Here is a 15587-nt window from a genome sequence, read left to right as displayed (position 1 = left end):
CCATTGAATTGTAAATGCTTATTTGTTAACAGTTCGTTTCTCCTTTAAACTTGGCCCTTGTTTATAACCTTGACATTTGTAGATACTTGCTCTTTTAAAGTTCGTTTTTTCTTTGACTTTAATATCTTAAACAAGAACCTTGTAAACATAAGGTTAATTCATACATTAACTCTGTAGCCTTGCCGACTTCCACGGGAACGGTCTACTATCAAACTCTTCGAATAAACCTTGACAATATTTATCCGTTTTCTGTAATATAATCTTCAAATGTAATTTTACCTCACAGGAGTTTCTGTTCTGAAGCGCGCTCTCTCTCCACACAGCTGATTCCTGTCAGACCTCAGTTGAAGTGCAAGGCTTCCAGCTGGAGAGCTCGTAACCTAGCAACCAACTGATTGCAAGACTAGAACTGTAACTAACCTTCAGGACTCACAGCGGCCATTTTGGATCTTCTCTTCTTGATTCTTCCTTTGAAATAAGCGCAAGATTACTCTGCAAACCTTCTTCCAGTTTGGGCTTTGCTGTCTCCACTGAGGATATCTCTTTGCTTTTCTCATGCACTTCTTTGATTTGACTTGGCAAGTTTGTGTGGTCATGACAGCTCTATTCGTAGGAGTGCCACTGAACCAGATCTGTAGAGCAGCGACGTGGACGCGTGCCCACACCTTTACTCAACACTACTGCCTGGATGCTACTGACAGGATGGATGCTGCGGTAGCACAAGCAGTGTTACGCAATTTATTTGCATAAGGTGAGCCAATAATCTTCTTTACCCACCATCCTTGAATGCTATTTCCACACTGATATTTATCTTATATATAGATAAAGTAGGTGTATGTGTATGTTTTTAGATATTGTTAAAGATATCTAACTACCTATATAAGTTAATATATAAAGAAATGTAAAGAGAGATGTTTTTCGTATAATTGCAGAACTTAAACATCTTCTTGTACTGCTGACTATTCTGATTCAAGCATGTGAATCTATGAAAGATACCCCAATACTGGAGTAGAAAATAAGTTACTTACCTGTAACTGCGGTTCTCCAGTATTGGTATCTTTCATAGATTCACATGCGACCCACCCTCCTCCCCATGGGGGCTCATCTCTGTTTGTCTCTTGAAGTCACTAGTGCAGGAAAATCTGGGAGACTGAGCCTCTGTGCTGAGGGTTCTAAACGGGTGGTCTCGCCTGATTGGCTGAACTTTGGGCCTTTTCTAATGAAGCTAATAAGCTAGGAAAATGGATGTATTTTTGCCATTGACTACAATGAAAAAAAAAAAAAGAGAAAAAAGACAATTTCTTTTTTACTGCTTTCTATGTACCGTGGGACTCCCACTTCGACGACGGGGAATGATTCAAGCATGTGAATCTATGAAAGATATCAATACTGGAGAACCACTGTTAAAGGTAAGTAACTTATTTTCTTTTGCATTTTCAGAAGAGGCAAACAAAGAGAATTCCAGACTGTCCCTGATGTGGCCCAATACTTCAGGTACCTCCTCCCTCTTATGTATTTTCATGAAGAGGGGGTGCTGGTGGTGTCCGCATCTGAAGATGACAAATAAATTGGAAAACTCATAACAGCAGCCTTGGATCCTTTAGCACCCTTGGCCTTGTGCTTGGACGTTGCTCCTTATGTCTTGGAATCTGCAGTCTCAATCATTTCCTGCACCTTTGCAACTGTCATCAGTGCAGGCATGCCTGAAAACGAAGTTAGGGATGCCAGAGACCTGCTTTTCCTCGCAAGAATTGACCCCTTCTCCTCTGAGGAAGAGGAATAATCGTGTTTCTTCTTAGAGCTTCTCTTTCTTATTGTCCAACCAGCAGATGCAAACTTGGCATCCTACACAATTCCAACCAAATAGCTTTGCTCAACTCTGGGATAGTTAAAACGTTTAAATTGAAGATCTGAAGCCCCAGGATGACTTACATACACAATAAATTGGCCCTGCATTCAGGAGAGCTTGCGCTGATCTTCTTCATGCTGATCCCATTCCTCTTGACCCGGAAGAGCAGGACAGGCACCAAAGAGATGGCCGGGGTCCATTGTAACCGCTCCTACAGGCAACACCCAAACAGACTACCCCCAACCCTCTTGTAAGGCATGCAGTGCCCTCTGGCAAGTAGGCATACCCCTCTGTCCAAAGTCGAGTTGTCCTATGCCAACAGCCATACTTAATCCATAAGTAGCCATTGCTCTGCACACAGCCATACTTGGTTAGTCTGGAAAGACAAAAAACTAATAACAGGAGGTTTAGGAGGAGGGTTTTCATTTTAATAATTGGGTGGTGATTGGCGTCTGTGGAAGCAGGACTGTCTCATAATGTTATGAATTCAGGGAAAGGGAGGGGTAAGGCGGTAATGTTCAACCAACTTGTTGATTTATGTACTTTTGTACATAGATCAACAATTTCAGTCTTAAAGTCTTTCTCATCTTTTTATGTTCATGCAGGTAATGGATTTATGGTCTAGCTAGAGAACTATAATTGTGCATAACAAGGTTTAGGTTTGGGAGGTGTATTTTCCCAGACATCTTGACAGAAGAATGTATTCTTATCATAAGATATTTTCGAACATGAAATAAATGTTTTAACTTTTTTTTTAATAATTCAGGGATGATGTTGAAGTCAAAAAAGTATAGTAGAATGAAATTGGAATTATGTATCATACCTACACAAATAAATATTTTTCTCAATCACGTGTCCTGTTTATATACTAGAAACCGTTTATTTGCCCAAGTGTTGTTGTTCAAGTGAAAAGTCAAATTTGTATTTTTACACCCGTAGGAGGAGCCATTGCAACAGCCTGCACAGCCTACACCTGCCATAGTACGCCCAACATCATTACAGGTTCCCAGTGTGCTGCTGGCAAGCTCCGATTCAAGTGTTATCATTCAGCACGCAACCCCCTCACCAACATCAAGCACTGTTATCACTCAAGCTCCACCTTCCAACAGGACAATTGTGTGAGTAATAAAGAAAGCTTGAGGATATCTTACACATATTCATAAAAAAGTCAGTCATTTTTATCTGTCAGCGCAAAAAAGTTATTAAATAATTATTCTGTAATAAGTTAAGGAGGTGGACAGTAATTGTTAAGTAGTTAAATAGATAATAATGACAGATAATGGCTGTTCTCCCATGTTTATTCCCATTTTCCTATTTGCTGCATCACTGACATCTCCAGTCCTCGGCTCTGTCGATTTCTGTGATGCCTTTGTTACTTTGCTCTCCATTTGAAGCATTGATTTTTTTTTTTTATGTTTTCTTGAGTTTGCCTCAACCACCACCTAAGGAAATTTCATATCTGTACATGACTAGTTTATTGTGCAGCATTTGTATTCAACATTAACGTTTGAACAGCATGACTAGACTTACAGTGACTTAAGAGAAATTACAGATATTATAAACGAGTCATAATAGAGGAGCACATTAGGAAAGTACAGTAATCACAGCCTAGGAACAGATAATACGGTCAGATGTTATGAATATGATTGCAGATACATGATACATATCTGAAAAGTGAGATGACATTTATTAATACTTAGGTTGAGAACTAGAACAAGAATTCATCTAATGATTAAAGCATTGAGTGGCAGGTGCAATTAGTCATGTATGTATTTTGGTTGGAAAGTCAATTTTTAATGGGCTAGAAAGAAAGCGAAATGTGTGGCTGTACATGGTGTGCATACTCCTGCCGGCTATTGTTGAGCCCGGATGTGTGCAAGTTGTTCTTTTGACAATGTTTTTCAAGTCACAAGTTACTGTGAAGATTTCTCTTGGTGATGATGCCCATGGTCATCAATTCTATTTTTAGGTTGTTTTCTTTCCACCGAACGTGAACTCCTGTACCCCGGATTGACACCGTTGCAGTCCTTGTTTTTTAGTTCACACAGATTACTTTGCTCAAACGGAGTCCGGATAGACTGCAGCACCCCTTGGGCCTTGACCTACGGGGCCTTCTCCTATCTCTCTGTCACGTCTCTCCACCATGCCTTGACGGTGATGAAATTGGCACCATTTCAATATTGTCCTTGCTGCCCTGTGAAATATCCTCGGATCAATCTCCATCAGGTCTGCAATCTGTACCTGTCACCCAAGCACAATGAGGCTGCACCAAGGCCTGCCCCTCCTGTTCCAAGAAGACCCATACCTCTTCACTTCTGAGGACATCGAAGTGGAACATCATCCACAACCGTTGGCTGCGGATGGAGAGGCTTTTTCCCCTAAAGAAAGCTCTGGCTCCGATCTGGAGGTCAAGGACCTTCTGCCAGCCCCGTGAGTACGGTTCTCCCTCCCCCTCAACACTGCTCTAAATCCAAGCAGCTCTCTTGCCAAAGGCCCTTCAGCCACTCTGGAGCAACAGAGACAGGTTTTTGGACCACCACTGCCTTCTGGTCATGGTCGGCTCTGACAGGCCACTTTGGATGCTCGGTGCCAAAGAAGACTGCAACACCAGCTGCTTTGGTGCCAGCTACACCGGTATCGAGCCAACCCTTGGCACCGGCCACCTCTGTCTCAATGCCGACCAGACCCTGGCCACCGAAGCCACCCTCGGAGCCGAAGACCTTGGCATCAACCAGCAAGTCTTACACCAGCGCAGTCCAACCCATTCTCCACAGGCTGCTTGGAGAGATCGACTCAAGACAGAGGCACCTGATCTTACATCCCCATATGGGCTGGATCCTTGCCACCTTTTGGGTGCTGCTGTTCCACTCTCGAAATTCAGCTGTCCTTTGCGAAAGGCTTGGACATTCAGATTCCACCAAAACAGCTCAAGAAAGCAGATAAGGCTATCAGCCCCATAACCCATGCACAACCACCTCACCGTCCTGTTCCTCAGCCTTTACCCTCCTTGTCTTCTTCTTGAGGAGATCCCCCTTGACATCACATCTCAGGGGTCTCCACACTCTGACATGGGTGGGTGTGCAGAAGGAGATGACACATTTGACACGTCTCTGCAGGGTGCCCCCCAGGACTGTTATGATGCAGACCCACCAGGGTACACAGACTCTGTCCTTTACCCTGCCCATCCCTCCCCAACCCTCTGGAAAATTCCACGTCCTATCAAGAACTCACTGGTTAGGGCTGCCTTATTTCATAAGGTGGATCTTCGTACAGAACCCCTAGAGAGGAACTTCCATTTTGAAACCCTCTCCTCCACTCACCCCTCTACTGAGTATCTCCCCATGCTCAAGGGCATGCTATGCCCCACTCCCGAGATCTTCAAAGACCCTGTCCGAGCCAGAGTCATAACACCTATGACTGTTAAAAAATATAAACCCTCCTCTAGTGACCCCATTTACATTCATGGTCAGCTCCCTCCCAACTCTCTGGTGGTCAGTACTGTTCACATGTAAGCCTTTCCCAGACACAGAAGGAAGGTAAATGCATAGATGCAGCGGGAAAATGTTGGCTGCTTAATTGGCCAGCCAATTGCGTATAGCTAATTCTGTCTGCTTCCTGGCAAGATATGGTCGTGCCCACCAGGCCGAGATGGAGGAGCTCCTCCAATACCTCGCAGAGGAGTCCTGAAAAAGGGGACAGGGAAAAGTCTCTAAGGGCAGGCAGATTTCTAACACTTCTATTCGCTGTGCCCTAGATGCAGTATAAATTCCAGTGTTCTTCTACGCAGACACAGCTGGCTCCATTATGTGCCTTTATGCAGGAAGTTCAGCAGAACATGTTGAGCATGCACTTTGATATCCAGCATGTCTTCGGTTCACAAGCAGACCAAAATGGTAGAAAAGATAAAAAAATGTATGGTGACAGCTAAAATTATGGGTGCACTTTCAGACATCTGCTCCCACCAGCCCCTTTTGCTGGACACCTTATTGTGGAGGCTTGAAGATCACTTACCCTCATGCCTCCATGTCCTACCAGCGAACCCAGGGCCAATAATCCTAACCCAGGGGTTAATTTAGAGGGTCCTTCAGGGGCAACAACACTAGGGGTAGAGGTGAAAGTGGTTCCCCAAAAGGAGCTATAACCACCACAACCCCTGACTGGTCTCCAACCTTCTTCCCACGAGTACAAAACACCAGTCAGGGGTTGCCTATCCCACATGGCAAACTGTCATCTCAGGCCTGTGGGAGATGGATATTAAACAATATGTTTATTGTGTGGAGCTCACTTCCACTCCTCCCACCATTCCACCTCACATATGCAGACTCCCACCAGATCACCAAAGGCTACGCAGAGTGAAGGTAAACGTGCTCCGCGAAGGGGCTATAGAACCCGTTCCCTGCCATCACGAAGGCACCGGACTGTACTCGCTGTACTTCCTGATACCAAAAAAGAACGAGTTCCTCAGACCTATTCTGCACACTGGCCCCTAAATGAATGCATCCTTCCAGAGCACTTCCATATTTTCACTTTCCAGGATGTCATTCAGCCCCTCCAGCAAACTACTTCATGACTGCGCTCGAGCTGAAGGACACATATTTCCACATACCAATACATCCAGACCATGGCTGATATCTCAGGTTTTGGTCAGCAAAAAATATTACCAATCCAAGATGCTCCCGTTCGGAGTTACTACTGCACCTTGGATGTTCACCAAGTGCTGCGCTGTGGTGTCTGCACACCTGCGCAGACAGGGCGTCCACGTTTTCCTTTATCTGTATGCCTGCCTGATCAAGAGTGCTACCCCTTGCCAGCAATGCCCTGAACAAACACACAGGTCACAATAGCCCTTCTTCATCAGTTAGAGTTTACAATTAATGCTATGAAATCCCATCTTCAGCCCCTCCAGATCGAACCCTACCTCGGGCTATTCTCAACTCAGAACTAGGCATAGCCTATCCAAACCCTACCAGTATACAGTCCTTTCAAGCACTACTCCCTTTTTCCAACCAAATCAACAACTCACGGTCAGAACAGTCATACACCTCCTAGGCATGATGGCCTCCTGCATTGCCATAGAACCCAGTGCCAGGCTGCACATGCATCCATTGCGCGAATGCTTGGCACAACAGTGGCCTCAGGCAGAGGGTCATTAGGACGCTGTAGTGTTGATCGGCCACTGCACCTGTTGCTCTATTCAGTGGTGGAACACCAGCAACCTGTTGCAAGGGTGGCCTTTCCTGGACCCGGCTCTGCAGAGGATTGTGACAACAGATGCCTCCCTTCTGGGTTGGGGGCACACATTTACAGAATCTGACCATCCATGAACAGTGGGCACCCATACACCAGGGCCTCCACATCAACTATCAGAAACTAATAGCTGTTCACCTAGCATTGAAGGCTTTCTGACCTCATCTGATAAGCAAGGTTGTTCTTGTCCAGACAAGAACAATATGACAGCCATGTATTACCTTCAGAAACAGGTGATCCACATTCTCCACAACTCTCCCAGCTAGCCCAGAGCATTTGAATTTGATGGTGACCTCTCTGCCACAAAATAATTTGCTAGCGAAGTACCTTCCAGAGATGGACAACGATTTTGCCAACCTCTTCAGTAGGATGCAGCAACAAGTCCACAAGTTAGAACTCCACCCATAAGTCCTCCCATGTTACTTTGACAGGTGGTGTTTCCCACAGATTGCAACATCAAAAAATGCCAAATGCCCAAACTTCACCTCCAAGTGTCTGCACTCATAGTCCAGTGGCAATGTGCTATGAATGAACTGGTCAAGGATATTTACCTGTACGTTTCCGCCTCTCCTTCCGTTTGTGGTTTAAAGGCTTTGGCAGACTTCGCTCACTCACATCCTGGTGGCACCCACATGGGCCCACCATGGCTCTGTTTGAACTCTCTCTGGTTCTGCACAAGAGGCTCACCAATAAACTGGACCTTCTCACGCAGAGCCCTGGAGAAATCAGGCAAATCCAAGGTCCCTCAACCTTGCAATCTATTGCCTAAGGTCATAGAATTTGGGTACCTTAATCTTCCACCTGAATGCATGAGCATTCTCAAGGAAGCACACAGACCCACCATCCGGACCTGCTATGCAGCCTATTGGAAAAGATTTGTGTACTACTGTCACTCAAAAAATATTGACCCTTTTAAAGCCACAGTGCAGGACTCTTTCTGCTACTTAATCCACTTCTGGGTTTCTAGTGTAGCCTTTACCATCATATGCCTACACCTGGCTGCCGTGACTGCCTACCCACAGAATAGACAACACATCTCTGTCTTCAGGATACTGGTCATTAAAGCTTTCATGGAGGAACTCAATAGTGTCATTCCACCATGGGTCCCACCGGCATCCTCATGGAATCTTAACATTTTACTCACAAAACTCATAGACCCTCCATTTGAGCTCTTCCACTCCTGCCCCTTCATTTCCTCTCTTGGAAGGTGGCATTTCTGACTGCTTTCACCTCAAAGCTGCAAGCATAAACCCTGGAACAACCTTTTTTTGAAGTACATAGGGGTGTCCTCCGCACCAACTCCAAATTCCTCCATAAGTCTCTCACTTACACCTTAATTAGGCACATTGACCTTCCTGCCTTTTTCTTGCAACCTGATTCAGTTGCAGATTGGGCTCTCCCTACTTTGGAGTTAAAACAGGCCTTTATGTACTACTTTGACAGAACCAAACCATATAGGTAGAGCAAACAACTTTTTGTTGCTTTCTCTAAACCCCACAAAGGGAAGGCTCTATCCGAGTTAGGCATGGTCAGATGGCCAGCTAAATGTGTCCAGACATGGTATGCTAAATCTAAGCGGACGCTCCCCACTCCTAGATACACTCTTCATGGAATAAAGTAGCCTCTGTAGCCTTCCTTGGGAGCATCCTCACAGCAATATATGCAAAACAGCTACTTGGGCCACATCAAACAAATTCACGAAACATTACTGTGTGAATATCTTAGCCCACCAACAAGCTAATGTTGGTCAGGCAGTTCTCCGCACACTATTTCAGTCTACTGCAACATTCACCAGCTAGCACTGCTTTTTGGGAGGACTGCTTTACAGTCTGTGCACAGCATGTGTATCTACAGCCACATGTACCTCAAACGGAAAACGTTACTTGCCCCATAAGCGTCTGTTCACGGCATGTAATACTGTACATTTGAAAGTACCCACCTCCCTCCCAGGATGCCTATGGTTGTTGCAACTTCTCTTACTATCTCTTTTGCCTCTTATGCATGGACATCACTCACCACTCCACAATTCATCATGACCATGTGCATTATCACCAAGAGGAGGAGCCACAGTACTTCGTGACTCAAAAGACTTATTTGAAGAAAAACAATTTGGACACATCCAGGCCCAAAACTAGATGGCATAGCATGTGAATCTACAACAGTATATGCCACAAACAGATGCTTATATGGTAAGTAACATTTTCCTTTTAGCGGGCGGTCTGTTTCTCCGTTAGGGAGACTGAGTAAATTACTCTGTCACCCTGTCGGAGATGCCACCTGCCAAATATAGAAATGACTGCCAAACTGGTGCTCATTTCTAAAGCACTGCTTTTCCCGTCAATGCTTTGTGCAGTTTGGTGCATGGCTCTCTCAACCTGATGAAGCCATGCGCCAAACTGTTTTCTTTTATCCAAAAGATAATGCCCACCTCACCAAGGGAGTTACCTCTCATGGCGAGGGGGGCATTTTTTGTTTTTTACTGGCTTTTAACACCAGGGTTTGCATGGTGGTGACAGACAATCCAAAAAAACTATATGTCCACCCATTCTCATTTGGCATATCAGCATTTAGCCATTTCTCTGACAGCACCTAATCCGTCAGGCGGTCAAAGAAGTTTGGCCACACTTGAGATCCATATGACTTAAATGAAAGCAGACGACTAAGTTGGGTGGTATGGGGACACTGTTTGCCATTGCTACTGAGTTTCCTCTTGGCCAGCTTATAAAATGATCCCTAAGGTCACTGAGGAAATTAACCAATGTCTGTGACCAAAGAGGAGTCATTATGGGTGACAAGTTCTATGACATTACTTTGAAGCAATGAAGATCTTAGCAGCTGTGTTTCTCTTTGGAAAAATGGTAACAGATATGTTTGAGTGTTATTAGGAAGTGGCACATTAAGACACTCAGTTAGGGCAGCTTTGTAGTGGAAGATTTTGTAACAGAGTGATGGTGACAGAAAAGTATCTCATCGCCATGAAGACCTGGAGCATCAGCCTATCCCAAGGGTGGCGCTGTCCTTATTGTCATCCCTGACTGACATGGAGCCAGATGGGCATTGGTCAACTTGGCACTGGCAGGAGCTTTGTCTCCTCGTTCAGATTCTGAACCCTGTTTCACTGGGCTATGCCTCGGGGAAGAATGGGAGGGGTTGCTGGACCCTTTAGAATACCAGCCATACGAAGGAGATATGGACTGGCGTGAGGACTTGGTAAAGCCAGCAATCCAACACATCTCCAGAGACTGGCCTGCTTTCTTCCCCAACTCTGGCCACGGAGGAGGGAGCTGGGGTCCTGGACCTTCATCTGCCCTTGTTGGCTGTCAAGACTAATCTCTTTACAGAGGTGCTGCCATCGGGAGCTTCCACCTCAGAACCCCTGCTCCCGTTCTATAACGTCCTTCTGGGTACCTGATCCAAACATCACAGGGGCTCCTGCGAATAGGACCATTGCACCCGGGGCCCAAGTTTCCTACCGCAACACCCCACCCCTGAGAACTTTGTGGTCCAAGCATCTACATCCCAGGGCCCAGTCCCTACCATTCCCATGGATAGGGAATCCAAAAGATTGGATTAATTTGGGAAGAAGATGTTGTCAGTGAACACCGCATGCCTTTTAGGCTGTTATTCCCGCACGCTGTGGGATACCGTTGTGCAAGTGCTGCCTCAGGTCCGGAAGAAGGCCGGGTCTGTACTCTCTCAGGGTGTTGCTGATGGGAGAGCAAAGTTCACGATCTGTTGTAGACTAGACAGAACAACTTGTTAGGTAGAGCAGTTTCTACAACAGTGATCCTAAGGCCCCACGTTTGGCTGAGCTCATCTAGCTTTTGAGGGACGTCTGAATGTCTCTAATGGACATTCCCTAATATGGTACCCATCTCTTCAGAAACAAGGCAGACTCGGTACTCAATTGATTAGAGAATTTCATGCGACAGCCAGGTCCTTGGGCCTTGCAGTGGCCTCTTGTCCCCCCAGGCTGTCTTTCTCTCCTTTTGTGGCCATGGAAGGGGTTACCACCTGTGCCAATTCTGGTCCAGACACCGTGCCACCCAGCCTCTGTGTAGTCGGGGCACTGGACTCACCAACCTTGTGGGTCAGGTGGCCAGCGGTGTGGTCATTCCCCCCCACCCAGAAGCCTCTTAACCCTTCGAGTCTGCCTCCCTCCCACCAAGGACCAATTGGCGGCAGGATATGCCATCACCTACCCAACTAGCAATCAGAGGCAGGTTTTGCACATAGTATGTAGGGGCTACTCTCTCCCCTTCAAGATTACCCCTCCATCCCTGCCACCATCTTGCGATGGGGTGATGGAGGTTCATTTGTCCATCCTCCGCGAGGAAGTTGTGGCTCTCTTAGCCAAGGGAGCCATAGAGAGGATCCCTGTGCCAGATTAGGCTGTGTGGTTGCTATTCCTGCTACTCTCTGTTCCCCAAGAAGGACAGGGGTCTTCACCCTATCCTGAACCTACAAGCCCTCAGTCTCTTCCTCAAGAAGGAGAAGTTCAAGATTCTTACGTTGGCTTAGGCCAATCTGCCCTGGACCAAGGATACTGGGTGGTAGCAGTGAACTTATAGGACACCTACTTCTACATTCCCCTTCTGCCTGCCCACAGACCTCATGCGGTTCACAGTAGACCATGACTTACTATCAGTTCACCGTGCTCCCCTTTGGCCTTACCAGCGTTCCTAGTTGTTCACCAAGGTGATGGTGGTCGTTGCAGCTCATCTGCACAGATCAGGGGTTTCAGTCTTCCCCTATCTCGACAACTGGCTGTTGAAGACAGGCTTGCCCCAGGCTGTCGCCTCCCACTTCCAGACTATGGTGGACCACCTGTATTCACTATAAACGTGTCAAAGTCACACCTGACTGCCTCTCACACGCTCCCTTTCATCAGATCTGTTCTGGTCACAGTGAAGTTTTCTGGCTTAACCTCCCTAGTGCCGAGTCCAGGCCATTCAAGCTATGATACTGATGTTTCAGCCTCAATTCTAGATTTTGGTGAAAATGATTCTGAGGCTGTTGGGCCTAATGGCCTTCTGCATACTGCTGGTGATACGTGCCAGATGGCATATGTGGGGTCTGCAGTGGGACCTGAAGCTTCAGTGGGTGTAGCATCAGGGGAATCTCTCCAACAGGTTCCAAAACTCAGAGGGGACTGCACAACATCTGCTGTGGTGATTGGGACAGATCAGATCAGATCGCTCTCCTCTCCTCAACCTGATCTGACAGTAGTAACAGGTGTGTCACTCCTGCGAGGGGGCAGCCACCTGAGAGAGGCAGAGATCAGAGGGGTCTGGTCTCTGGCAGAGTCCGGCCTCCACATCAACATGTTGGAGCTCCCGGCAATCAGACTAGCATTGAGAGCATTTCTTCCCTCTCTCAAAGGTAAGGTAGTGCAGGTGTTCGTGAAAAACACCACCGCCATGTGGTACTACAACAAGCAGGGTAGGGTGGGGTCATGGACCCTTTGTCAAGGGGCTCTGCCGCTCTGGACATAGCTGGAACAGCAGGGCATATCCCTTGCGGTTCAACATCTGGTGGGCTCTCTGAACCTAAGATCAGACAAGCTCAGCCAACAATGGTTAGTCAATCACAAATGGCATCTCCATCCTCAGGTGGCGCAATGTCTCTTTCAGCATTGGGGAGAGCCTTGTTTAGATCTGTTCGCCTCCGCAGAGAATGCGCAATGTCAGCAGTTTTGTGCATAGAGTTTTCAAGGTAGCACTCAGTTTTTAACACAAGTGGAGCTCAGGCCTCAAGTACGCCTTTTCGCCCATACCACTTCTGCCCAGAGCTCTCAAGAAGATCAAGAATGACCCTTGTGGCTCTTGACTGGGCATGAAGGGTCTGACTTTGCAGAGCTATTGAGCATGGCCATCGATCCTTTGATCAGACTGCCCCTTCTGGAGGATCCTCTGTCACAGCAGCAGGGGAGGGTCCTGCACCTCAACCTGTCCAGTCTCCGCCTTCTTGTGTGGAGATTGAGTGGCGGCAGTTGACAGCTTTTGACCTTCCACCCAAAGTCTGTAATGTTATCTTGGCAGCCAGGTGTCCCTCCACCAAAACGCAATATGCCTGCCGTTGGAAGAAAATTGTGACATGGTGCACAGACAAGTCTGTTGACCCCCTTTCTGCCCCTCTCTATGAGGTTATATTATTTATACTTTTGTTGGCCCAGCAGGGCTCTGCTTTATGCACTCTCAAAGGTTATTTGTCCGCAATCTCTGCCTTCTTACGGATGCCTGATCAGCTTTCTTTTTTTAAATCCCCTATTGTAAATGGGTTCCTCAGAGGCCTTTCACATATGTTTCCTCCTTCCCCATTCGTTATGCCACAATGGGACTTGAATTTGGTTCGGACACTTCTGATATGTGCTCCTTTCAAGTCTCGCCACAATTGTCCTCGCAAGCGTATCACTTTGAAAACAGCCTTCCTTGTGGCCATTATATCTGCCCACCGGGTGCGTGAGCTGCGGAGGCATTGTCATCTAAGCCCCCCTACTTTTCCATCTGTGCTGACAAAGTGCTGCTTCGCACAGGGGGCTCCTTTCTCCAGGAAGTGTTACGCCCTTCCATGTAGGCCATCCATCAACTTGACTAATTTTTATGCACCCCCGCATCCTTCTAAAGAAGAGGAGAGACTTCAGCGCCTGGACCCAAAAAGAGCATTGGTGTTCTACCTTGATCATACCAAAGAGTTCCAGATAGATGATCAACTCTTTGTTGGTTATGTCGGTGCTACAAAAAGGTCAGTCAGTGCAGAAGAGAACCATCTCCAGATGGGTCATACTCTGCATTCAAATGTGCTACACATTGGCTGAAAACCACCCCCCTGAGGCCTTGTGTGCTGATTCTACCAGAGCTAAAGTTGCGACCACTGCATTAGCACGTAGCGTGCCAGTCCTGGACCTCTGTCAGGAGGTAACGTGGGCATCCCTGCACACGTTTACCAAACACTGCTGCCTGGACAGTTAGGTCTGTAGGCATGGGCACTTTGCCCGTTTGGTCCTGCAGGACTTTTTGGTGTGATCTTGGTTCGCAGACACACCTCCGGGGATGGTATTGATTGGGTATCTATTCTAAGGTAAGGAACCTACACCTAAAAGTCTCTCTCAGGTGGACAAGCGCCTTATCTGGTAGAGACAATATCTAGTTGTGGATTCCTTACTGACCTACCTATACTCCCTGCTGTGCAAACTGATTTCTAGGGACACTGTCTTCCCCTTTAGGGCCTTTGTTTTGGCGCACCAGTGGTCAGTGTTCATGGCTCTGCACTTTTGGCCTTCAGAGTGGCACCTATATAGGACCCCTGATGTCTTCTTCAGCGCATACGACACTGACGACGGATGTGGAGCTGAGTGACGCCATCTAACGGTGCGCAGGGGTACTGCTTGAGTAAAATCTCCAGATACAGACTGATTTATGGGGGAAATTTTAGGGTAAGGAATCTGCAACTAGATATTTTGTCGACCAGATAAGGCGTAACTGAAGGTAAGTAACTTGTCCTTCATTGCCACTGGTAGGAAATGTTATCTGCTTTCTATCAATAGGTGAAAATAGATTTGGGTGTGACAACAACGAAAAGGTTAAAGCCTGATTTATATTGTGAATTGAGAATATCATCAATGTCTGTTGACCTATTTAAGTATGGGCAAGTTTGAGGGATAAGTTAAGTTACTAGTTGTCTTTTATGTAGTAAGGGGTAGGTCTTTTATTTTTTACAATGTCTACAAAGTTGTGGTTTTAGGATGACTTCCTTGAGTAGTTTAAAAGATATATTCTGTAGTGTAAAATGGAAAGTTTGAAGCCATTACCCTTCTGCTGCTTTTCAAATTGGGCAGGATTCACATGTGTATTTCAATTCCATCCTAAGTTAGTGCGTCGGGCAATGTGGTAAACTCTCAGTGACCTCCAAATTCTAGGTTTGATGGTATGTGTGGCTGTAGATATACATGCTCTGCATACTTCTGCCATCTAGTGTTGGGTCTCGAAGGTTGCAAGTTGTTTTTCTTTGAAAAGTCTTTAGCGTCCTGAGGCATAGTGACCTTTCTTCTCTCTGGTAATACGCATTGGCTCTATTGTTCGATTGTTTTCTTACGCCATCGGGACTGGTCATTTTTTTGCTGCGCTCCAATCGAGACTGTTTTTTGGACTCTCCCATTACGGATACCTTCCATACCGTCCATATTGTCTTTTGAATGCGTATTTCCTATCTTTTGCATTCCAGGATCGAAGAAACAACCCATCAAATTGACGTGCTCCTATTGAGACCTTTAAGGTTGCTATTTTCTCACATCCAACTTCTGTAGAATGAACTTCTGTTGGACTCCCTTCAGTTTCTGTCCTAAGTGCCACATGAAGTTCCCACAGACAGACCAGCACCAGGTCTGAAACCCCTGTTTGCCTCCGGACCATAAAGAAAACGACTGCAAGGCTTGTAGTCTTTACGATCTAAGAAAACCTTGCAAGATCGAAGAACCCGTTGTTGCGAGATG

At 46.4% G+C, this 15587-nt stretch overlaps 1 protein-coding gene across 2 annotated transcripts in view; it reads left to right on the top strand.

Moving 5' to 3' along the window:
* Window positions 1-15587, top strand: part of ATF2 (activating transcription factor 2) — a 379503-nt gene that overhangs the window by 118521 nt on the left and 245395 nt on the right. For both annotated transcript variants that reach the window (XM_069225391.1, XM_069225392.1), the window contains exon 7: window positions 2789-2967. In XM_069225391.1, coding sequence (XP_069081492.1) covers window positions 2789-2967 — 179 coding nt within the window. The remainder of the gene's footprint in view (window positions 1-2788; window positions 2968-15587) is intronic.

This window comes from Pleurodeles waltl, chromosome 3_1, assembly GCF_031143425.1.
Source record: "Pleurodeles waltl isolate 20211129_DDA chromosome 3_1, aPleWal1.hap1.20221129, whole genome shotgun sequence".
Classification (NCBI taxonomy): domain Eukaryota; kingdom Metazoa; phylum Chordata; class Amphibia; order Caudata; family Salamandridae; genus Pleurodeles; species Pleurodeles waltl.
This window is presented reverse-complemented; position numbering and strand designations above follow the sequence as displayed.